Source organism: Xiphias gladius, chromosome 23, assembly GCF_016859285.1.
Source record: "Xiphias gladius isolate SHS-SW01 ecotype Sanya breed wild chromosome 23, ASM1685928v1, whole genome shotgun sequence".
In the NCBI taxonomy this organism is placed as follows: domain Eukaryota; kingdom Metazoa; phylum Chordata; class Actinopteri; order Istiophoriformes; family Xiphiidae; genus Xiphias; species Xiphias gladius.
In genome coordinates, this window is record NC_053422.1 from 14,974,393 (window position 1) to 14,996,550 (window position 22,158).

Below are 22,158 nucleotides of genomic sequence, written 5' to 3' on the forward strand. Positions count from 1 at the left end.
CAAACCACTACTTTTACTTTTACTACTACTTTTAACTACATTTTGCTGCTGATACGTATGTACTTTTACTTAAGTAGGTTTTTTCATGCAGGACTTTTACTTGTAATGGAGTATTTTTACATTGCTGTATTGTCAGCAAAGGGTCTGAATACCTCAGATTCCGGGACAGATTCATGTCCCGGTATCTGAGTTTAGCAGGTCTCGTGGGATCGTTATATAGCATTAGCTTTATTGCTACACATACTGTGCGCCCCCCCCTCTCCGTTTTCGTCCTTGCGCACCTGAAGGCTTGGACCTTGAAATGATCTGAGCTAACAATAACTGAGGCGTCCCTCCGGCGGATCCAGTCCAGCATTTGCCATCGGTTAGTCAGTGTCAACCTCCCGGACTTGGGCTGAGTGAGGCACCATTCCGGATCGGACGTGTCGCATCATCGCCCACTTTCAGCACGCAGCGGTTCGCGTTGTCAACTGACTGACAGTTCAGGGAGCGCAATGGGTTTATAATTGTAACTTAAAGGCCATTTCGTTGCTTATGTTTTTACTGTGACCATGATTCATGTAAATATTTCAGAGGCATTCTCCGCTCTTGCAGCGCGCCCCCCCCCCCCGAGCAATCTTCATTCAAAGGACTGGGCGCCATCTTGGAGTACGTTATCCAGTTCCAGCTGCATCCATCCAGCACGAAGAAGTATTTCTCCACCAGAATCATTATTCCTTACAGCGTGGAGGTGGTTTTGAAACTGCAATGAGATCTTCATGTTGGGAAAAAAATATACACTAATTAATTTTTAGTTTCTCTATTATAGATACCTAATACTTTCTGATACGGTTTTGGCTCCATCCTTACCACAATGGACACTGTGCTCAGCTGCTTTACCTTCGACGTTTCATGTATGTAAATGTTAACTGTAAATACAAATGTTGATTAAATTGTTATTATTTTCACAGCACAAATTCTGTTGGGAGTGGGCTACTTTTGTGTGCCCGGAGAAGTGTCTGCTATTATTCCTTTTTTTCAGGCGGCACGCTCCTCAGCAACCTCCACCACTTAGGCAAAGCTGGCAGTGTTGTTAAACTCAGATGCGCGTATCGACATTTTTATCAACGCAGATCTCCTCTCATCTGGACACCGGTGTCTGGACAGTGAGAGAGCAACATTCAGAGAGTGAGAAAATCAACCTGAATCAACAAGAATAATGAGTGGGAATTACACCCCCTTTGATCAGTTGAGAGAAAAAACTAAAATTGGACACATGACCTCAATATATCTAAAACATGTGCTACAGCCCTGGTAAGATGACAAATGTCAAATGTATGTAAGTTAATAAAAGTCATATAGCTGCACCTGCCACAATATAAGAACTGTTTGGCATTTAGCAGCCACAGTGCAGTATTATTAGAGCTGTAATAAACTTCAGAGAAACATAAATGGTTTGGTCTTCTGGCTGCTACAAACGTATATCTCAGTGACAGGTGTGTGTGCATGTCTGTGTTAGTCACTGAGTGTGTGTAGTGTTTGTAACCTGTGAAGCTGGTACTCCCACACACACACACACACACACACACTCACACACCCCTCCATAAACTTGAGACGACCAAAGGCAGCAGATTTCTCCTCCCTCCCTCCCTGCGTCCTGTCATTTGGTGTCATATCTATTTAAGGCTCCCCCGCTGTTCTTCGTTTGCTCTATATCTCTCTCTAAAGCTCAAATAGAAGCAGCGACTTTTAACTCCAGCATTTGAGATCTGGGGGGAAATTGCTGGGAGGATAAAAACAAAGGAATATATAGCACAGAGAGGAATGATTGTTGTGAGGAATTTAGGAGTCCACATTAGGGACACCACTGGGTTACCATGCATGATAAGGTAGGGAAACCACACGACTTGGAGATAAGGTATGGCCTGTTTCCTTCCTTATGATCGCTGTAGCTGATTTGTGGAGGAGAGTGAGTAGAAACGGATCATTTTTAGAGCAAAAAGGCTTTTTTTTGGCCTTATAACTCATGGATTCACTCGGTGTCCGTAGTCCGTCCTCTTCAAAGTCAGATGAAGATTCCCCCGATCACACTCCGGTCCCGGACTCCTCCCGCCACACCTCCCACATAGGGAACCAGGATGGGCTCAGTGGCCTGGGCTACGGGTTCAGGGTTGCCTGGCACCAGCTGAGGCCCTTCATCCCTTTCTTCCTCATCAGCTCCATGGTGGTGGCCCTTGTCTACCTGGTGCAGGCGATAGTCTACGGGGGGCCCTTCAAAGACCCACTTTTCTTTTCCAAGTTCAATGAGCGCTGGCCCCGGCCCACTCCCGACCATCAGGACTCTCCAACACCTACCAAGGTTTTCAGTCCGGTTCCCTCTCTGTCCTTTCAGCAAGTCCTGGTCGACATGCACAGAGACAATGATACTACGGGAGGTGGTTGATCACAAAAACTTGAGGAACTGACCTCTTCTACTCTCTGTGGATATGAGCAACACGAACTCCTGTAGGATTCCTCCAGTTCTCAGTGCTATTACAAGAGCACAGACTGATAACTGACCATAATTGTAAATGTAATGTATTTTCTTTTGGTTTTATTTGGGCTGTGTATATGTGCCTTACCGGTCTAATTATCAGGCCCTAGGACTAGTTATGGTTGCAACATATAAGACGGGGGCCCACCTTATATGACAACATTTTCCATAATGATTTAACTTTTGAATCTTTTTGTCTCAATAGTGCTTTTTTTTTTTAAGGACACATTTATCCAAGTAGTTTTCTTTTTGTGAATCATTCGCACCAAAGTAAATGACATCTTAAGTGGTAAAACATAGATAAATCGCTACAATGTTTTAATTAGAAAATGTGGCTATCTGACATTCATAGTAAAGCGCCATGGATATCATATGTTTTGCCTGTATTTCTATATAAGTATACAACATGAACCAATGCCACATACCACAGCATTTATAACCCTAGCTAATTTGCCATTCCAGTCCCGAGATGGACCGTTAAAGCACACAAAACTCAACAAGAAAATACATACATAACAGCACAGGACACAAAGTGCAAAAAAAACCAAACAATATACAAATAATTATGAAATTGTATCCCCATAAAACTTAATGGCAAGTACCAGAACATTTATGGCTACATGACTGCTCCCTCTTTAAAAACTCTTATCCTGTATTTTCCCCTGACAGCGCATGTACAGTTTAATAGTAGGGATGCAACAATCCAACTTTTTCTCTCCTGACACCGATACCTCAGCTTGCCGATGGCAAGTATTCGATCTGATACCAGTGCTCTCCTCTTCCCAAATTCAAAAAACTGTAAACCTCACTGCACAGAAATTACTGGAATTATTTTTACACAAGATAACACAGAGCCAGAGATTGCTGTGGCACTAGAAACCGAGTCAGTGGCCCGCTATGACTGAATGGATGTTACTGACGATGGAAACATGAAATTTTATAATGACACTGACGAAGAAAGTGTATATAATGTGGGTAGTCACACCGTGGCCGATCCACTTAATCAGGTCGGTATCATCATAGTCCCGTTAAAGCGGCAGACTGACTATCATGAAATCATCAGATACGCCCTTTGCCTCCACTTCAGTTCACATAATCATGTCAAACTAAACCATCAGGTTTTGAAATGGACCTGCAGCAGATATATTAAGTCCACAATGAAAGTGGACTCTGTTTGCAGATCACAGTGGCAGAGTTACTTCTCACTAAGTAAAAATCTCGTCCAAACACCTGGACCGAACTATCAAGATACAGTTGATTTAGATGTACTTGTAGAAACCATTCTTCGTCTCCCGCAAATACAGGCACATAACATATTGGAAAACTGGCTAAGATGTCTTATTTCCTTTGCTCCCTTCACCTTGGGTTTTCCCTACCGGCACAGTCTTGCACAAGCTTATAGAGATGCTTTGATATCCTTGCATCACATGTGCCCATTATTGCGATCACTATTATCTTATGTGGATGTGGCAAGGGGTTGACAGGCAGACTGGTAGCTGTATGTAGAGGTAGGTAAAAATAAGATCTTGTTAAATTTTTTATTCATATTACTCAGAGGCAGGGAATCCAAGGTCAGTAATTAAAAGGTTTATGCCAAGTAAGATTTCAACAAGACTGTGCGAGGGTTGGTTGGTAACAATTAACACGGGACTATCATTTATTGTGTCTCAGTGTGGAGAGTGTCTCAGACATAGTAATGTGCCATTTGTAGTGTTTGCCCACACTTCACCTCAGAAACAAATATAACCATGAAAAAAAAAATACAATCTCAGGATTTTATCATTTTCTATTTTTTCTGTGACGTCTTGCTTTCTTCCACAGAAGTGTGCAATTACAACAGAAAGAAAAAAGAAAATCTTACCGAATTGTTTCTTAGTAATTAAGTGATCAGTAAACCACATTTCAACTGAAGAATGTTTATGTGTGTAACTTTTGCTGCACAGCAGCTAATGTATGCAATTGTGGCATTATGACAACAACTATTAAAATGTAGTGTAGCATAAATAGAGAAGTCACCGGACCAACTAACTAATCTCAGTTACACAGAAATATAAACCTTTGTTAGCAGTAGCTAATAGCCACAATGAGTGACCGGTCATACAGACCAAGTGAAGCTGTAGCAGCAACAACTCTGAGTATACTAAACTAAGCTAGGGAGTTTTTGTTGCTTTAGAATTAAAGTTTTCATTTTTAATAATAAGAATGTGTTATTTCGTTTCACAAAAGTTACACAGTCTCACTCTAAGTCCACCCAGCTAAACTTATGTAGTGTAGCTCTGTAATCCTACCTTCATTAGGGTTATAATGTTCGGTTTAAATGAAATAAACTTTAAAGAGGTGATAGTCTAACTTAATTGTCATTTCGGAGGCTGTAGTTTTCGGTATATAATATTTTGTAGAAAAACCTTCAAGTATAATGCAATACAATTACAATACCGCCACAAACTGCAGCCTCCAAAATGACCATAAGGTTGAATCAACACCTCTCTTAAAGCAGTCTCGACAAAACAGCTAAGAAAGATTCTCAGAAGCGTCAGATGGTTGAGAATCGAGCGGCTCGTCTGGTCCTGAACCGTCCATTTAGAGAGAAGGTTGAAGAAATTTAAGCTGCTGTTAACTTCTGGGGATTCTTCAACCTGGAACTAATGTTGTTATAAAAACTGTTCTGTACAGGGCAGCCATTTAGTGAAATAATTCACCATTGTTTATTAGAAAGATCTCTGAAGAGAATTGATTTTCAATAGAAGGTTGTAATGTGTCATAAATAGACTTAAGACTATAATGAGAAGTGTATTGTTCTATTCTGTTGTTGGAGACTGGGTAGTTGTGGAAATTAATTATAGGGTGTATACTTCTGCACTGCTGATTATAATAACAACCTTGTACTGCACTTTGTTTTATTTTTTTTACTGTTCCATACGTAAGTATATGTACTTATGTATGTTCACGCCTACATGCGTGTAAATTTAATCTTTTTTTTTCATTCGCATCTAATTTATGTAATTTATAATAATGCCAAGAATGTTCCCCTATGGACCCCAGCAAGAATAGCTTTCACATTAGTAACAGCTAATGGGAATCCAAATTAATAAACAAGACAAAAAAATTATAACTTTCATTAAAAAAAAGCCTAGCGAGTTTCTTGAGTCCTATTTAGACGAAGAACGAAGTTACACGAGTGGATTTTTCTCGTTTTCATTCTCGGTCGTGTCATCCTTGTCAGTCTGCCGTGTGGTGGCACTTCTGCCCCCTGGCGGCTGCGAAGCCAACTACAGTATAACGTTGCCGCCGATGACCGCGCCGACCCGCGGGTGAACTCCACCAGAATGGACAGAAAAGCCGACAAAAACACAAAACAATACACTGTCTATTAACTTGACTAGGAAAACATATATGTATTAAAGTCCAATTAATGTAATTTCCTGGCCGTGGGAGCGGATTTATAGAAAGCTTTTGAGACTCGCAGACGGTGAGTGAAGCTGGTGTCTGTCAGCCTGCCCGCGTTTGTTACAGTTCGGCCGGGAGAAAGTAGTTTAGACCGCCCGGCTTGTGCCCAGAAGTTTAGTTAGAGTAGATACCGAGATGTTTATGACATGTTAACCAGCGTGTGGTCTGTCATGACCAGGTTACACCTCCGTACTCTGGGCGTCGTGGCTGCCCCGTGCACCGTTAGCTGGCCGCTAGTTGTCAGCAGGGATGCTAACCTGCAGGGCGGCTTTGATAGCACGGGTCTTTGGCAAAGGACAACGGTTTTTTTAAAACTTTTGTCCCAGCTCAGGAATCGTTTTGTTGCTGATTTTATCCAGTAAAAAACGTATAAGTTTGGTTGTTTAAAAAAAATAAAAAATAAATAAAATAAATAAAACAATACGGAGGGAAACAGAACAGTAGTTGTAGTGATTTGCAGTGGTGGAAGAAGTACTCAGATCTTTTACTAAAGTAAAAGTAGTAACTCCACAGTGTAGAAATACTCTTAAAAGTAAAATTCCTGCATTCCAATTTTTTTCAAGTAAAATTATTAAAGTGTTATTTTGAAAATATACTTAAAGTACTCATTATGCATAATGAACCATTTCAGAATAAAAGTTTTAGGCACTAAAAGTAAAATGACGATGCTTTCAAAAATAATACCATTAATAGTTTTTATTTATCAGTTAACATCATACAAACTTCATATATGTAGTAAAGAGAAAAATCCTAAATCAAATCGATATTTGGTGTGACCACGCTTTGCCTTTAAAACAGCACGATTTCTCCTGGGTTCATTCGTACACAGTTTTCCAATGTACTTGGCAGGTAGGTTGCTCCAAGCATCTCTTCATGTAATCCCAGACTGACTCGATGCTCAACATCAATTAATGAAAGATCTACGGTCATGTATTTTTAAGGGGTGCATGTGTGGCCACTACTACAAACATGTTTGTTTTGGTTTTTCTGGCTGAAAAATTGTCTTTCTCGTTACACTTGAATTTATCTTAGACATTTTTAGGCTTCTTCTGGCCACGTAGATTTCAGCAGGTTTATCTTGTCACTTTTCACCCTCTATCTCTCCCTCTCTGAAGTGGATGTTTCCAGCATCCATGTGGTGCTACCAAAAACCAGGGTTCGAAGCCCTCCTCCTGTCTGAGCTGCAGAGACAGCAACAGCGCAGCCAGTTCTGTGACACTCTGCTCAGGGCAGAAGGTATGAAAAAACTCACAAAAACGACTAAATGACACACATTTCATTGTTGACTTCAGAGTGTGTTGTTTTGCTGTTTGTGTTCTTGTTGTCAATACTCTCTGTAGTGGGTTTGAACATAGTCAGGATGTAAAATCTACACATTTTCACATCCTAATATATCATATTCTAGTTTCATGTAGATGGGGAAGCCATTATCATTACTGACATCTGTCCTCTCCTCCAGGTGTTTCAGTGCCGGCACACAGTTGTATTCTCTCAGCTATCAGCCCCCGTGTATCTTCTGCTCTGTCCTCCATGCCGGCGCCCCCTGTAGGACAGAGTCGTCTCCTGGAGTTTCAGCCTCTCAGCTCCTGCACCTTGCTCCACATGGTCAGACTGCTGTACTCTGGAGAGATGGCAGGCGAGGGCGAGAAGGAGAAGCAAGAGGCTATTTCTGCTGCAGCCAAGCTGGGCATCCATGGGCTGGTGGAGGTCACGAAAAGAGATCGTAAAACCAGAAGTGGGGAAGGAGGAGGCCAGCGCATGGAGGTGGGAGTTCAGACAGAGCCACTGATGCTTAAGGAGAATGAGAGGAGGCGGGGCAAGTGGAGGAGAGAGGTGAGGGATGGGAGCACTTTTCTGTGGAAGGAGACACTGTCAGATGATGAAAAAGATGTCTGGACACAGACAGAGGAGCTGCAGGTAAAAACAGCTCCCGCTACTCACTCAGAAGCCTCTTTTGAGACCACTGATATGGCTGCTCTCCAGGGTTTAGCACAGATGGACTCCCATCTTGTTCCCCCTCACATCCCCATATCCCTCATCTACCCACCAGAGGAAAACCAAACACCTCAACCTCCCTCTGATCCTGCAGCCTCTATGCAAGCCTCCACAGCAGCTGGACACACATCTGTTGCTGTTGCGGCACGGCCGCACACCTCCGTCCCCCCACCTCACCTGCCTTTTCCCTCCCAAACGACCTTGTGTGCTGCTGACCTTCAGAGCTGGTCGACTGGCCCTCAAGGAGCAGCCAGAGATGTCATGGAGAGGGAAGAATGTACGGAACAGCAGTTCGAGCAGTTCCAAGGCAACATCCCGGGATTCATTACCTACTTCCTGAATCTGGACAAAGAGGGGGGCTCCCGCAGGGGGCGAGCAGGGCGGAGGCGGAGGGCAGGGGCAGGAGGTGCCAGGAGAGCCGGGACGGGCAACAGGCAAGCCAGGAGACCTCGAGCAAGAACAGGAGGGAGGGGGAGAGGAGGGTTAATGCAGACAGTGGATGTGCAGGAGGTGGGGCTGAGCAGTCTGCAGCAGCTGTTCCTGCAGAGGTGGGGGGTGACGATGTCCAGGACGGGTCAGGGCGGAGGAGCTGCAGGCAGGAAGTTGTACCTGAAGACAAGAGAGCTTCTGAAGCCGGCCAAGAGCTGTTGGAGGAGAAGAAGGCGCGGCACAGTGTGGGAGTTCAGTCAGAGTGGAGACATGCTGCCACACAGCAAGGGAGGAGGAGGAGGTAACACACAGCATGGAAGGAGGAGGACGATGCATCAGTTTAAACAGGTGAGGGTGCTGTCTTCTGTTTGTAATATCAACAAAAAACTGAGGAAGATCACAGGGCTGTTCCCACAATGAAACACCATTTTGACAACATTTTACAACTTGAAATAAGGTATTTTATTTTGAAACAGGATTTAAGGTGTCACAGTCCAGAGATGTGATAGTTAGAGAATCTGTAATGGTGTTACTGGTTGAAACGTTGGTACTTTATCTGATAAATGTCAAAGAAAACCACATGCAATTTTTCTTTTTTCACAAAGTAAACATAACAAGTAAATATAATTAATACAACTATAAGAAAGTATGTAAAAAATAAAAACTTGGTTTTCTAGAACTGCCTGAACTATCTGTCTATAAGAAGTTTCTGACCTCATCAATTCTGACTTCTGAGATTTCTTTGTGACACGGGTTTGATGGCCTGCAGTTACATTTACTGTTAAGATTTTCTTTATTAGAATTTCTTTCTCTTGCTAATTTTTAACAAGCCAAACAGGCTTATTTTTGTTTTGGGCGGATGAATATAGAAAGTGATTGACCTGAAACAAAACATAGATTATATTTTAACATGTGAGCCCACAAACAGACTGCGTCTTGGAATGTGCGACCTTGTTTCATTAACGTCCCTTCCAGTGCATCTGGATAAGGACAATTTTGCCTGCCAAGTGGGCATTAGTTTCTGATAAATCGTCACATTTTATGGCCTTCTTATATAATTCATTACATATTAAGTATCTTATAATAGAACAGATAAAGTAGTTAGAGGGTTATAGTCATAATCTAATAATCTGCCTTTTATTTTTTAAATTGATTTGTTTATTGTTTTGTCTATAAAACCATAAATAATGAAATTTCCTAAAGCTTACGTCTTCATACGTTTTGTTTTGTTTGACCAACAGTCCAAAACCCAAAATAATTCAGTTTACTATCACAGACGACAAACAAAAGCAGCAAATCATCACATTTGAGGAGCTGGAACTTGAGAATATTTGGCATTTTTGCTTAATAAATGACTTAAACAATTATTCAAAATAGTTGCTCATTAATTGTCTGAAGAATGACTAATTAATTAATTAATGGACTAATCACTTCAACTCTATAACAGTATGCCAGATTTAACAGTCACCATGTAAATTGAAAATGACTTGAAACATCCAAACTCTTTTTTCCCTCCATAATTGTTGCTGCAAAGTTACAACTAATATTGTATCCATGACTGTTAACAAAAATGGTTAAAGTTGTTACCTTTAGTTTTCAGTTTAGTTAATATCTGTCAAACCCCTAGAGTAGAACATAATGAGGGGATAGTATTAGCTAAGATAAAACAACATTCGCATCATGTATTTGTGGCTTTAACTTGTAGTAAAATGACTGTCTGATCTATTAAGTGCCATTTTGAGAAGTCTGTGCCTCTGCACCCAGTCCATAGCTTGGACGAGATATTGGGTCCAGCCTTGTGATTGGTTAATTAAGTTTCAGCAGTAAATTTCTGACCAGTCATTTGGCTTAAAGAGGATAACATCTCTGCTCAGTGATTTGTGAATTGACTTAGATTACAAACTCAGTGTATAAGTCACTGTATTATAACTTAATACACATTTTAATGCCTTGAACATTCTACATTTTGTATTGTATTATAATTAATACACTTTTTCTCCTCGGATATAGGAAAGTCTCCCGGTTAGCAGGGCTCACAGGGCGACGGCCAAATCAACATCGGTTTCCTTTTCTTCCACTCCCATGCAATTCTACAACATTCATACCTTATTGGACTCCGGTCCCATCCTACAGCCTTCTCCGTCTCCCGTCCTGCTGTCATCTGCAGCCTCCTACATGCCTCCAGCATCGTCCCTCCTCCACACCACCTCCCTTCCTAATTCGGCACCTCCACCCCACGAGGACCAGCCCGAGCACATTGATCGTCTTCTGGAGGAAGTGATGATGGGACTCGACATTTTACCAAACAACAACAACAACAGCAACAGTGGTGCTCCACATTGTCAGCCTCCTCTGCCACCCAGTAGCAGCAGTTGTACCTGTGCCTCCTCTGGGAATAATTTGGCCCAAAACAAACAAAAAAGCTGTACCACTGGCCTCCTGGAAGCAGGTCCAGGTTTTCATCGGTCTACGCAGGTTGTTGCTGTAGCAAGAGGAGCCAGTGGTTCCACTTCTGCAAATCATGAGATACCCAATCTGCAGCAGCAGGGAGAGGGAGAGCTGAACAAGATGCTGGACCGCTTCCTCCAGTCATTTGAGCAACACATTGACAGCTTTAGTGCCAGGGAAGAGGAAGATATGGTTGGTGACAGCTCCGCAGAGGCTAGAAAGCCTTACACAGTCCAGAGCAAATACAGAAAAACCAAGACCCAGATCATAACCGCTCATTCTCCTCATCTACAGAATACACGCATATTCCATCCAGTCATAGACTCTCAAACAACTGAATTGCGATTGATTGATAAAGCTGAAACACTGCCAAGCCGTTCACAGCCACACAGTGCCGTTCCACCAAAACATGCTGAGGGAACACCGGGAAGAGTCGAAGCACCAGCCAAACAACCAAACAAGAGAAGAAAAAAAAAATATCTGTCCTCATTAGAGAAAAAGAGGGTGAGGGTGAGGAATCCAGTGTCAACAAGTGACCGAGAGGATAAACAGCTCCAGCAGATGCCTGTGGTGAAACTGGAGAGGAGTGGCCCACTGCCAGTCAGAGTTACACTGCAGGGACACAACTGTCAAAGTCTGGAAGTCAAGGTGACAAAGTTTTCTAAGGACTCTCCACTATTGTTGATGTCCACGGTCCCCCAAAAACCAAAAAACTGTTGTTTAAGACAAGTCTGATAACTGATGTTGATATGAGGGTGAAACTGCCCATAGGGGTGAAACTTTCCCATTGTCTAACAATGGGAAAGAAAATGTATCAAATGGTTTGTCTGTGCTTATATATTTTTCAGAGCACTGCAAAAATAAAGACCAGTTCATCATCAGTGAAATACCCTTGTGGCAGCTTCTCTGAAGAGAATCAGCCAGTGGGGGGGGGCACAAAGATCTACCCAATCAGGAGTAGGTTTAGGGAAGCAAATATGGTGAGCATTGACCTTTTTTTGGTCAAAATGTATTTTCCAAACATCTGCGATTCAGATTTAAAGAAAGAGCCACCATTTTTTAGACACTCAAGCAGCGAGGCACCTCAGCAACTGTTGGATTAATTATCATGAAATTTTATGGAGACATTCATGGTCCCAAGCTGATGTATCCTAATGACTTTCGTGGTCTCCCTGCCATTTCCTCCAGCATCTCCAGCAGGCCCAAGTGTTCACTTATCCTGAAAAATACTCAACATCTACAAGATGGATTAGCAGAGAACTTTGTACAGACATTCATTATTCCCAGACAATGAATAATAATCATTTTTTCAATCCTTCAACTTTTCATGTAGCACCATCATCAGGTCAAAACTTTACTTTGTCCAGTACTTTGTATGATGTTTTATGGCCAAATACTTGTTTAACTAATGACATTCCCATCAGCTTCAACTAGGGATGGGTTCCGATAGCTGGTTCCATTTTTGCTGTTGTTTTTGCATTTGTCTGTATAATTTAATTAAGTGAATTTGTTTTACAGGATAGTTTGCTCTCTCTTGAGGAGCCACTTGTAGACAAACGATCCCCATCAGCAGGCCAACCGGGTTCCAGGCGAGGCAGGACCAAGAAAAATAGACAGCTTCTCAGTTTATCTAATGGTGGGACTACACCTCCACCAACTCAGCTGCAACATGTGGAGCCCTGTGGCACGAATGAACAACTAGAGAAAAATCAAGAGGGACATGAGAAAGGATTGACTGTCCAGCCACAGGAAGAGGCAGAGGGACCTACAGGGAGGGGAAAGAAGAGGGGAGCAGAGTCACGGGAGGAGACAAGCGATGAAGCCACTGTGGCCAAAAGGGTTTGCTTTGGGCAAATGGCACAGCCGACGTCTGAAACATGCATACCCAGCTCTGAATCTGCAGACTTTGTCTCTGAACAAGCTACCACAGAGACAGAGGACGAGATCGATGTAGAGACTCTTTCGCTGACCAGTGAAGGAGACCGTTTGCAAAGAGAGGAACGAGAAGAAAAAACACTGCGTAACGAAATCATACTCGAGGAAACAGAGGAAAGTTTGATGGATGAAGAAATGCAGGGCAGCGGGGATGAGATAATTGATGTGGATGGAGACACCGACGGAAGAAAGGACCTGGAGAAACATACAGATGACTACCGGGAGGAAGACCGCTTCCAGAGCAGAACAGCACCATCTCTGTTACATTTTGTTTCACCTCCTTCACACTCAGAAAAAGGGGCCAGTGTGGACTCGACAGGAAGTTGGGAAGAGGAGGACATTGATGTGATTGGTGGCTCCAGCCCCGTCCCTGATCCTGTGGTCATCAGCTGGACAGAGTCTTCAGAAGGTGAGGAACAGGAAGGAGATGAGGATGTTGATGTGGTTGGAGAAAAGAAAGACTACACTTCATCGGTGATCAATGCTACTATAAATAAAGGTGAGCTTGTTAACAGAAAATGTCAGACTGAGGTGCTCTTACATTAGCATATGTGAAGTCCCACCCAGCACTCTTGCATTTCTCAGAAAATGTTCCTGAATTTGTTTCATTTAGCTGTGAGTTTAAGGGGCAGATAGCGAAATGAATAGCGACAGAGATCAAGACTAACATAGTTTCAACATAAATGTTAGTTACTAGCGATGTCCTATGTGTATTCTATGTTTGTTGTGTTCATCTGACAATCACGAGAGTGATTTTTTTTTTTCCTAGAGAAGAGAAGCTGAAAATCTGCTAAATGTTCAGGTTGAAAGACAGATCAATTTGCTGAAAAATTAAAAAGAAAAAGATTTGCACCATTGTGCATAAAGATACTAAACTGATCACAACAAAACAAGAACTGTATAGTTTGTGTGCACATTTTTAGTTTCTGCTCTTGAGTTGAGTATACAGACTTAAAAACTGTCAAAGGTGACTGGGATTGTTCATTTTTTATACTTTGTACATATATAGCCATTGATTTGATGTAAGGAGTTAGAAGATTGTTGCTGCTAGGTTCAGTAATTTGTTACCGTTACACAGATATGTTTAGAAAAGTTTGTTTTAACTGTCAAGTGTCGTAAACAACACTAACCAGTTTAGAAACAGATTCACTAAAAAAAAAAATCTGGTTTATCTACTGTCGGAGGAATCAAGAGTGTTTTATTAGTACGACTATAACTGTATTAGTTGTAAATATAATTGATAATGTCAGCATTTGTTCTGCCACAGTTTGTAAATGTGCCAGGAAAACTTATCTTCTTTGTTTTACTGTCAAGTTATGTTTGACAATGCTCCCCGTGGCACTTTTGAATCTAGGCCTCTGATTTCTACAATAAAGACTTCTCCTTGTTTCCTTGCATTGTATCAGGTCTATACAACATCGGTGAAAATTAGGCTTCTCATCAATGTGTGTATCTTTAACTTTTCTCCCTCGCATCACGTTTGGGATTGAAACAAAAGACGCCCCATACTTACCATACATAAGCATGCAGTTAACATTATTGACCAGTTTTAGCTTAATATTATTAAAACACCAACGCAACATGTATAAATCAATATTTCAGTTAGTGTGTTAGAAATAAAATGCACATTTTTTGCTCGTTTTTGAACACCATTAATGAGTGGGCAACATATGTCAATTTCAGTCTCGCCAGGAATTTTTGCTTTCTTGTATTGGACTTGTGTTTCTCTACTTGCTTGTGTTTTCTGTATGTGCAGCACATTTCTCACAAATGTGGTTCTAACTGCCACGTAACCTTGGAGTTGTTTGTAGTTTCATGCTTCACAGAGATCAGTGGGCCATTTGACTTCACATCAGTTGCAAAACAATCCAGTAGCAACACGGTTTCATTTTTGGACAAAGTATCAGAACATCAGTAGAATTTCCTCTCCTGCAAGCGTCTACAGACATTTTGAAATCTTCCTAATCCATTGTGAAAACTTGTCACTATTAAAACACGTCAGCTGAAATGAACTGAAACCACAACCACTGTTCTCTGTGCAGAGAAAAACTACAAACTCAACAGGCACGTTTCAAGCCTGCAGGAGTTTGTTTACTGCTGCAAAGAGAGGAGGAGGGAAGTGGACAGCCCACTTAATTCATATATTTATGTTTTCCTATATTTGCCCAAACATCCATGCACACTGAGGCATCAAACACCAATTTATAAATAACAAAAAACCAGAATACATGAAATGAAACTGAGTTTATTAGTTATCAACCTGTGCATCAACATCCTACACACAACAACAAAACACATCTGAGCTGCACCGCAGCACAGTCTGCTGCACTGAGGAGAGTGAGTGGAGCTTGGGAGGTTCTCGTGGTCGTTCTTCTTCCCTCTGTTTGGTTCCAGCTCACTGAGGAAATGCTCTACTCATCGCCCAGCTCAGGTGAGACTGCAGCGCAGGTGTGTGTTTGAGTGTGTGAGTGCGTAGGGACCTCTAAACCAAGTAAAAAGACACTGTGTGAGTGTCAGTTATGTCGGCATGTGTGTGTGGGTGGAGCATGTGTTTCCCTGTGCTTTAACAGTGCGATATTGTCTCTTATCGCACTCTGGCAGCGGCTGTAAATCGGTGGTGGTGGTGACTCGGGTTGGGGCGGCTGTTGCGGCTCAAGTCAAGAGGAAGGAAAGGAACAAAGAGAAAAAGAAAGAAAGAAAGAGGAGGGGGTTATGGGTGGGGGGTGTCAAGGGCAGGTGCTGTCTGTGGGCCGTGGCCTCAGTCTCAGCCTGTCCTCCTCTCAGTGCTGGATGCGCCTGATGGACTGGATCTGGGGGGTCTGACAGTGGGAGCCCCAGTTCTTCCAGTGCTGATAGTCTCCACTGTGTCTCTCACACTCCATGATGTACTGCTGGCCCCTGTAGCCAGGGTACTGGTAGCACACAAAGCTGTGGGATGGATGGAGAAGGCAGCGACGGTTAGCGGGACTATTTTAGGAGCTGCGTGAGCTGCGGTGATAAGTGTGACAGAGTGGGGATTTAGTACATGCTCAGACCATTCAGCTGGTATGCCTATTACATACAATACAAGCTGATGAGGGATTATAGTGGTATACAGACATGTTTATTTGAGACAAAGTGTGTAGGCTGAATTACATGATGTTCAATGTGGGGATTTTGAGTCATTGAAGCAACGGAAACACTAAAACGAGGATAGGAGAGAACATTCGGAGAAATACACGAGTTAATTTAGTTGGGAGATTATAAATGGGTGTTCAAGGCACATTTATAGAGAAATTTGTTCAGGTTTTGCAAATACGTATCCCTCTGGTACTGGTACAGCATCAAATCTCATCACAGAGAAATTCATAGTGACTCACGCGCCGCACTGCACGTGCATAGAGCCAACTTCAGGCATCAGCCAGCCCATGGCCTGCAGAGAGGGGTAGTCGTCACAGATCTCCACACTGCGGCCCATGAAGTTTTCCTTCTCGAAGATGATCATGCGACTGCTTTGGTGGGACTGTATGGGAGAAAGAAACATTTTGTTTTTGGTTTTTTTTTCGGATTCCCGAGATAATGGTTGATTGTCCCCCGAACACTAAAAGTCAGGATGCACTCACAGCGCAGTAGATGGGGCGCAGAGACATGAGGCGCTCCACGTGGTAGGAGAGCGAACCGCTGTAGGCATCCCAGTGGGGGTACTCTCCTCTCTCAAGGATGAACTGCTGCCCCTGGAAGTCATGGTGCTCGAAGCCCACCCAGCTTCAAAGAGAGACAAATGCTATTTACATGATGATCCACATCCACAGACGTCACGTTGTGTATCAGTTCGAAGAAGTTCCTTTCTGTAATCTAACTTGGAACTCTTTTGGTGAATCTGAGGATGTTTTGTTTCCAAAAATGGGATTCCTAGTAGTTGGAAAACTAACGCATAGCTTTGTCTACCTGGCTTAAAAACGACATTACAAAAACATGCGGGTACAGTAGACCAAATGTGCAAAAATGTTAAGGACAACGTTCCGATGTTGAGATGCTGCTTCCTCTACATAATCCCCATCTCAGTAGTCTCAGTGCTCAAAGCATCCAACATGACTCTTTTGTGTTTGGGATTGATGCACTAAGGGAAAACAAAAGGGGATGACAGACAAAAGTCCTTGAATCACCCCATCAGTGTATTTGATTTAGTTCAGTACACTTGTTGCCAGAGACAAAGTTGGAGAGACTTACGCTCCGCTCTCCACCCTGATGGAGCGGATGTTGTCCAGTCCGCACTCCTGGACGTTGCTGCACTCAGAGGTGAACTCCAGGGACTTGCCCTGGAAATGCTCCTGCTCAAACACAGTCACCTGAGGAGACAGAGGCGAGGGAGGGAGGGAGGAGCAGGGAGATTAACCGGCAGTAAGGTGCCAACATAACCTCTTTACCTTTCCAGCTCCATCTGATCCGCTTTTTAAATCGCATTTTGATGACACAGAGATTGTGCTGACGTGCGTACAGTCAAGTGTGTTTTTGTGTGTGTGTGTGTGTGTTTACCTTGAAGAAAGGCGCCACGCCCATTCCTGAGTTGACCAGAGGCTGCATCATTGGGGACCTTGTAGTTCTGTACATCTTTACTCCTGAGGTGGCGCATGAGGACAGCGAGAATGAGGTCATGAGAAGGCAGGAGAGATTTCCTTTAGAGCATCATTCAACAACGCAATAGCCTGTGTGGCACGTTGTTTTAAATTAGGCCGAAGCACGACGGTGTTCAACACAGTGCCACTTCGATTATTTTATGTATATATTTAGATGCAGTATTTTTTTTAAAAAGAATTCATAAAACTCTTAAACTGAAGAGCTAAGTTGGGTCTGGGCAAAACAGTTCACTCTTTAAACGTTTAACTGAAAAAAATCAAATAAACCAAATATAAGTGAAATATTTTAGACCTGTTAAATTACGAGTTTGATCAAGTCTGGTAGCCGTTACCGTGGTGTACAGGTGTTTCAGAAAGTGCTTTTGGATTTCCAGTTTCTGTGTGAAGCACCTGGAGCGCACCTGTCTGTCTGCCTGTCTGTCTGTCTGTCTGACCTGAGCTGAGTTGAAAGCAGAGATGGAGCCTTACCTAGATTGGCACTTTATTGGAAGAGTTCTGGAGTGGTACGCGCCTACCGCCTGCCTCGCGTAGAGCTTTGAGGCGACCTGGCGCTTCAGTTTTATATCGACTGTCGGGGATCGCGCCTGCTGGTGCGCGTCCACGAGCCCGGACTCGGACCACTCACGCCGCCCGTTTGGCACCAGCGGCGGCGGGGCGCGCCCGCCGGCCGCTGTTGTCCTGCCCCAGCGGCCAGCTCAGCAGATCCCATAGTGCTGCTGGTGCTCGGAGACAAAGGCGCTCCGGTATGTTCGGACCGCGTGTCAGCAGTCCGGCGCGTGCCCAGGCACAAAGGGCCGGGGATCGGGGTGGAGAATGTGGGGGATTAGCGGCGGAGCGCAGAGGCACCGCGGGGGCACACGGAAGGAGATAACTGGGTGGGTCTGGATGGATGTATAGAAATGTCAGAGGGACAGTTAAAGGCTAAGTTTTCCTCCTCTTCACATAACGGGGACTCTTTGTCACCAAACACATTTTTTGCGCGCGCACCCTCAAGGGTGCAGGTAGCCTGCACCTGTGCGCTCACAGATGTAGTCTATGGTTTAGCTTGACCAGTGGTTTTCAAAAAGGAGTCCAGGGACCAAGGACAACTCTGATTTCGCTTTTTAAACAGTTGTCCAACTCTAAATGGCATCAACTTAGATTTTGTTTCCTTAAGCAAATGTGGGTCTGTGGTCCTATGCCTCTACACTGGGGTCATCCAGATGAAAAGTTTTGCAACCTCAGACCTAAGGTAGTGAAGCATTTCATTCAGATGTATGTATCAGGAACAGGAATGTCACTCTCTGACATTATCTGGAGACATGTTGTAGCTTGGAGCATTTCTAATAAATGACATTCAACTTTAGCCACCTTAATCTGAAAGCCAGAGGTTGGAAGCCACACATTCAAATAGCCACAATTAAATAATTCACGTCACTGTATGCAGTCAAGCCTGTCTAAGCTCACCGGTTTATATTAGGAATAAGTGGATTTGTATGGTGACAGGAGAATAAGCAATCTGAATTATAACATTCACATTATTATGGTTCAAGTTACATGATGTACTTTTAAAAGTTGATTTCAGGAATATCAACTTGTCGTTTATTAGTTCTGTTAGTAATTGGACTTCAGTCCGTTCTCCAGCTTCTGTCAGTCCTCCTCTGTCTCTGCCCGTCCCCTCTGCCCGTCCCTCTCTGATGATGTGGGGTTTCTTTTGTCTCTCGCCTCTGACCTCAGCAGGTTTGTTTCTCTCCCCATAATCCCTCTCCTGTGGGCGCCAGCGTATAAAAGGGAGGGGCGCACACCGAGCCGCACACACTCTGAGTGAGGCTCGGCGCAGGCATCGCACACACAGACAGGTAAGGCACACACACACACACATGCTGTAAAGCTGCAGGTGTGTGGAGATACAAAGCAGGAGGGTTGGACTGGATAATACAGATTACTCTATACGCTTCATCCTATTTTTACAAATCATTCCCTTTTTTTCTGTTGCATCCTTTCATTTTCCTGACGCCCTCACACTTGTCAAAACAGGTCAGATTTGTCATATTTATGTAGCCCTCTCTCAGTCCTTTTTCTTCTCTTACCGCCCAGTAATCATGTCCAGTGGAGATAAGTCCAAGGCTTCTTCCCAGACTGATGGGAAGGCTGCACAGAGCAAGAAGTCAGACATGGGATTGATGTCCTACAAGGTGGGTGGCTCCCACATGGGGCTTCTGCTTTGCGAAGAGATAAAAGGGGCTCATATCTAAGCCACATTAGGTTATATTCCGTTTGGTGTTGTACTCACTTGTCTGTGTGCAACTGTCTCCTCCAGATGTACTTGTACGACCAGGAGAACTTCCAGGGTCAGATGATCGAGATCAGCAACGAGTGCATGAATGTGTGTGAGTTGGGCATGGAGCGCGTGCGTTCCCTGCGCGTTGAGAGCGGACCGTAAGTATCCCAATGGAGACGTATGTATTTCCACATTTCAAACAGACAGCTTTGCATGGATACTTCATAACGTCTCGTGGCGTCTGTAGCTTCGTGGGCTTTGAGCAGATGAACTTCTGTGGTGAGATGTACATCCTGGAGAAGGGAGAGTATCCTCGCTGGGACTCCTGGAGCAACTGCCAGAAGAACGACTACCTGCTGTCCTTCAGGCCAGTCAAAATGGTAAAATAAAAATAAAAAAATCTCCTATCTGTTGCGCTCCTCTCTTGCATGTTATTCTTCCTCTTTTGTTTTAGACTGTTCTCTAACCTCATGTTTCTCCATGTTTTGCTCTCTTCCAGGACCCTGAGAAGCACAAGATCTGCCTGTATGAGGTGGGAGAGTTCAAGGGTCGCAAGATGGAGATCATGGACGATGATGTTCCCAGTCTGTTCTCCTATGGCTTCACTGACAGAGTGGGCAGCATCATTGTCAGCTGTGGAACGTGAGTGTCTGTTGCTGACAACCATACAGAGGTTACAGCTCAAATATCAGCCAGAGAGCTCAAAGACAGGACTCAAATGACATGAAAAAGACATAAAATCCATCCTATACTGACACTTTTCCTCCTTTTCCCCAGCTGGGTGGGGTACCAGTTCCCTGGATACCGTGGCAGCCAGTACCTGCTGGAGAAGGGCGAATACAAGCACTTCAACGAGTACGGCGCCCGCAATCCTCAGTTCCAGTCCGTGAGGCGTATCCGTGACATGCAGTGGCACCAACAGGGCTGCTACACCATGGCCAGCAAGTGAGGCTCAGGGAAGGAGAGAAAGAGAAAGAGCGGAAGTGAGGGAGAGGGGCGGAGGAAGAGGGAAAGGGGGAGAGATGTCTGAGGCCTTTGCCTCAGTACCTGAAACGGTCTATGATCTAACGCAGTGAGGGGAGGGGTGAGGATCTAGATCTGCCCCTGATCAGAGACAACACCTCAGTGGAAGGACCAGCTGGACCAACAAAATCACCAGACCATCCTCCATTCCTCTCTGTCTCTACTTTTCTCTTTCTCCCCTATGGGCTGAGCTTTGCTTTCCCCCCTTTTCTCCCTTTTTTTAGTCCCTCACTTCATTCCCCTCCACAGTCCTCTGAGACACCAAAGAGGGAACACAACGCCTCTTGCTGTTTTACACACATGATTCTCGGCTCAGGGTTTGATGCACCATGGGAAACTGAGTCCCTTGAGCCCCCTGCCCCCCGTCTTCTTGCCCCTGTGCATTGCACACCATCTCTGCTGTACAGAATCCTGGCCAAGTTTTCAATAAAAAGGAAAATCTTGATTTCAAAGATGTCGTCGTTGTTACTTATTACTGAAAAAAAATCCCCTGAATGAAATTGTTAATGAGACAAACAGATAAAATAAAATGGTAAGATGAATAAAAATGTGCTGTTATTCCGAAGCTCAGTATTTTGGATGCTAACCGAATATCATTTCATGCTTGACTTCAAACTTTTCAGGAAATATTGTGAACGAGTATGTTATTTGTGTGACATGTGTATTCATAGTTTTCTTTGTGAAATTATGGTTGTTATAACAAAGGCAAATAAAACAATCCTGTTATGCTCATGCTGAATGGGGTTTTCAAAGGCTTGCATTGTCAGCTACAAAAAAAGAAATCTCTGTCATACATTGTTTTGTTTAACAAAAAAAAAGAAAAGGTTTTGGTGTATAGAAGAAGAGCAAGTTGGCCAACAGGGCAGTTCCAGACCTGTGATGCTGATCATGTGACATAGTTGGTGGATTGTGTCACACATGCTTTGCAGGATAACAACAGGACACACCGAAATTTCTGTCGATATTCCGCCTTAGTTCTATTTTGAATTAAAAATGAGACGAGAGCCCATTCACCGAGACACTGAGGGTCACGTCACATCTGAATTCAGTCACATCTTGTTCTTATACTATCGAACTGAACACACCGGGACATTGTGGGAAAGGCTTTAGTTTGCTCTCAGTGCAGCCTGCATTGCAACCTCCACCACTGACATAAAGTAAGAAATGGTCAAATCCTTCACATTGTGCGGTGGTTCCCAAAATTTCACTGGCAGGACCTCCTTTGGAGAACAAATGAATAATGAGTGTGCAAATGAATAACGAGCGTGCAATGTAATCAAACACATATTTTAAGTTATGCGTAACCAAAGTCATGAAGCCTGGCCAGTGTTTCGTTTAATAAATAATAAGTCTGGCTTTACATGGTTGAACTGAGATGAATGGTAAATGGACTGCACTTATATAAAGTTTTTCTAGTCTTATCAGCCATTCAAAGCGCTTTACACTACGTGCCACATTCACCGATTCGCACATATTCATACATCACGTGTCCT

At 43.5% G+C, this 22,158-nt stretch overlaps 4 protein-coding genes and 1 long non-coding RNA gene across 7 annotated transcripts; 4 read left to right on the plus strand and 1 right to left on the minus strand.

Annotated features, from left to right (window-relative positions):
• The first annotated feature begins 162 nt into the window (after positions 1-162).
• LOC120785104 lies at positions 163-1,113 on the plus strand. The gene is made up of 3 exons (XR_005706548.1): positions 163-730; positions 809-893; positions 1,022-1,113. It is a non-coding gene; the product is annotated as an uncharacterized LOC120785104 (long non-coding RNA).
• Positions 1,114-5,758: 4,645 nt separating this feature from the next.
• LOC120785700 lies at positions 5,759-8,513 on the plus strand. Its single transcript, XM_040120576.1, has 4 exons — positions 5,759-5,981; positions 7,075-7,195; positions 7,419-8,388; positions 8,501-8,513. Exons 2-4 carry the CDS (start codon positions 7,078-7,080, stop codon positions 8,511-8,513), a joined length of 1,101 nt encoding a protein of 366 aa, XP_039976510.1. The 5' UTR covers positions 5,759-5,981; positions 7,075-7,077.
• Positions 8,452-14,115, plus strand: LOC120785396. 2 transcript variants are annotated; one of them, XM_040120092.1, is made up of 4 exons: positions 8,452-8,731; positions 10,394-11,479; positions 11,680-11,811; positions 12,350-14,115. In XM_040120092.1, the coding sequence occupies exons 1-4, from the start codon at positions 8,516-8,518 to the stop codon at positions 13,310-13,312; spliced, it is 2,397 nt and encodes a 798-aa protein (XP_039976026.1). In that variant the 5' UTR covers positions 8,452-8,515; the 3' UTR covers positions 13,313-14,115. The 2 variants fall into 2 exon arrangements, with proteins under 2 accessions (XP_039976026.1, XP_039976027.1); XM_040120093.1 differs by lacking the exon at positions 11,680-11,811.
• A 918-nt stretch (positions 14,116-15,033) lies between these two features.
• cryba1l1 (crystallin, beta A1, like 1) lies at positions 15,034-17,904 on the minus strand. 2 transcript variants are annotated; one of them, XM_040119794.1, is made up of 6 exons: positions 17,851-17,904; positions 17,282-17,364; positions 16,976-17,094; positions 16,369-16,510; positions 16,126-16,268; positions 15,547-15,694 (listed from the first exon to the last, which is right to left on the minus strand). In XM_040119794.1, the coding sequence occupies exons 2-6, from the start codon at positions 17,354-17,356 to the stop codon at positions 15,547-15,549; spliced, it is 627 nt and encodes a 208-aa protein (XP_039975728.1). In that variant the 5' UTR covers positions 17,357-17,364; positions 17,851-17,904. The 2 variants fall into 2 exon arrangements, with proteins under 2 accessions (XP_039975729.1, XP_039975728.1); XM_040119795.1 differs by lacking the exon at positions 17,851-17,904 and having other exon boundaries at positions 15,034-15,694; positions 17,282-17,356.
• Positions 17,905-18,225: 321 nt separating this feature from the next.
• Positions 18,226-20,608, plus strand: crybb1l1 (crystallin, beta B1, like 1). Its single transcript, XM_040119793.1, has 7 exons — positions 18,226-18,257; positions 19,102-19,220; positions 19,459-19,556; positions 19,682-19,800; positions 19,890-20,022; positions 20,142-20,284; positions 20,420-20,608. The coding sequence occupies exons 3-7, from the start codon at positions 19,464-19,466 to the stop codon at positions 20,589-20,591; spliced, it is 660 nt and encodes a 219-aa protein (XP_039975727.1). The 5' UTR covers positions 18,226-18,257; positions 19,102-19,220; positions 19,459-19,463; the 3' UTR covers positions 20,592-20,608.
• The last annotated feature ends 1,550 nt before the right edge of the window (positions 20,609-22,158 follow it).

What these genes read in the sequence shown, in the direction of transcription:
- LOC120785700 (XM_040120576.1), top strand. Translation starts at nt 7,078, where the DNA reads ATGTTTCCAGCATCCATGTGGTGCTACCAAAAACCAGGGTTCGAAGCC. An exon ending in CACTCTGCTCAGGGCAGAAG is followed by an intron (nt 7,196 to 7,418) that starts GTATGAAAAAAC and finishes CCTCTCCTCCAG; the next exon opens with GTGTTTCAGTGCCGGCACAC.
- LOC120785396 (XM_040120092.1), top strand. Translation starts at nt 8,516, where the DNA reads ATGTCCAGGACGGGTCAGGGCGGAGGAGCTGCAGGCAGGAAGTTGTAC. An exon ending in GTCAAAGTCTGGAAGTCAAG is followed by an intron (nt 11,480 to 11,679) that starts GTGACAAAGTTT and finishes TATATTTTTCAG; the next exon opens with AGCACTGCAAAAATAAAGAC. An exon ending in GGTTTAGGGAAGCAAATATG is followed by an intron (nt 11,812 to 12,349) that starts GTGAGCATTGAC and finishes TTTGTTTTACAG; the next exon opens with GATAGTTTGCTCTCTCTTGA.
- cryba1l1 (XM_040119795.1), bottom strand. Translation starts at nt 17,356, where the DNA reads ATGTACAGAACTACAAGGTCCCCAATGATGCAGCCTCTGGTCAACTCA. An exon ending in ATCAGGGTGGAGAGCGGAGC is followed by an intron (nt 16,511 to 16,975) that starts GTAAGTCTCTCC and finishes CTCTCTTTGAAG; the next exon opens with CTGGGTGGGCTTCGAGCACC. An exon ending in TGCGCCCCATCTACTGCGCT is followed by an intron (nt 16,269 to 16,368) that starts GTGAGTGCATCC and finishes TCTCCCATACAG; the next exon opens with TCCCACCAAAGCAGTCGCAT.
- crybb1l1 (XM_040119793.1), top strand. Translation starts at nt 19,464, where the DNA reads ATGTCCAGTGGAGATAAGTCCAAGGCTTCTTCCCAGACTGATGGGAAG. An exon ending in TGGGATTGATGTCCTACAAG is followed by an intron (nt 19,557 to 19,681) that starts GTGGGTGGCTCC and finishes TGTCTCCTCCAG; the next exon opens with ATGTACTTGTACGACCAGGA. An exon ending in CCTTCAGGCCAGTCAAAATG is followed by an intron (nt 20,023 to 20,141) that starts GTAAAATAAAAA and finishes GCTCTCTTCCAG; the next exon opens with GACCCTGAGAAGCACAAGAT.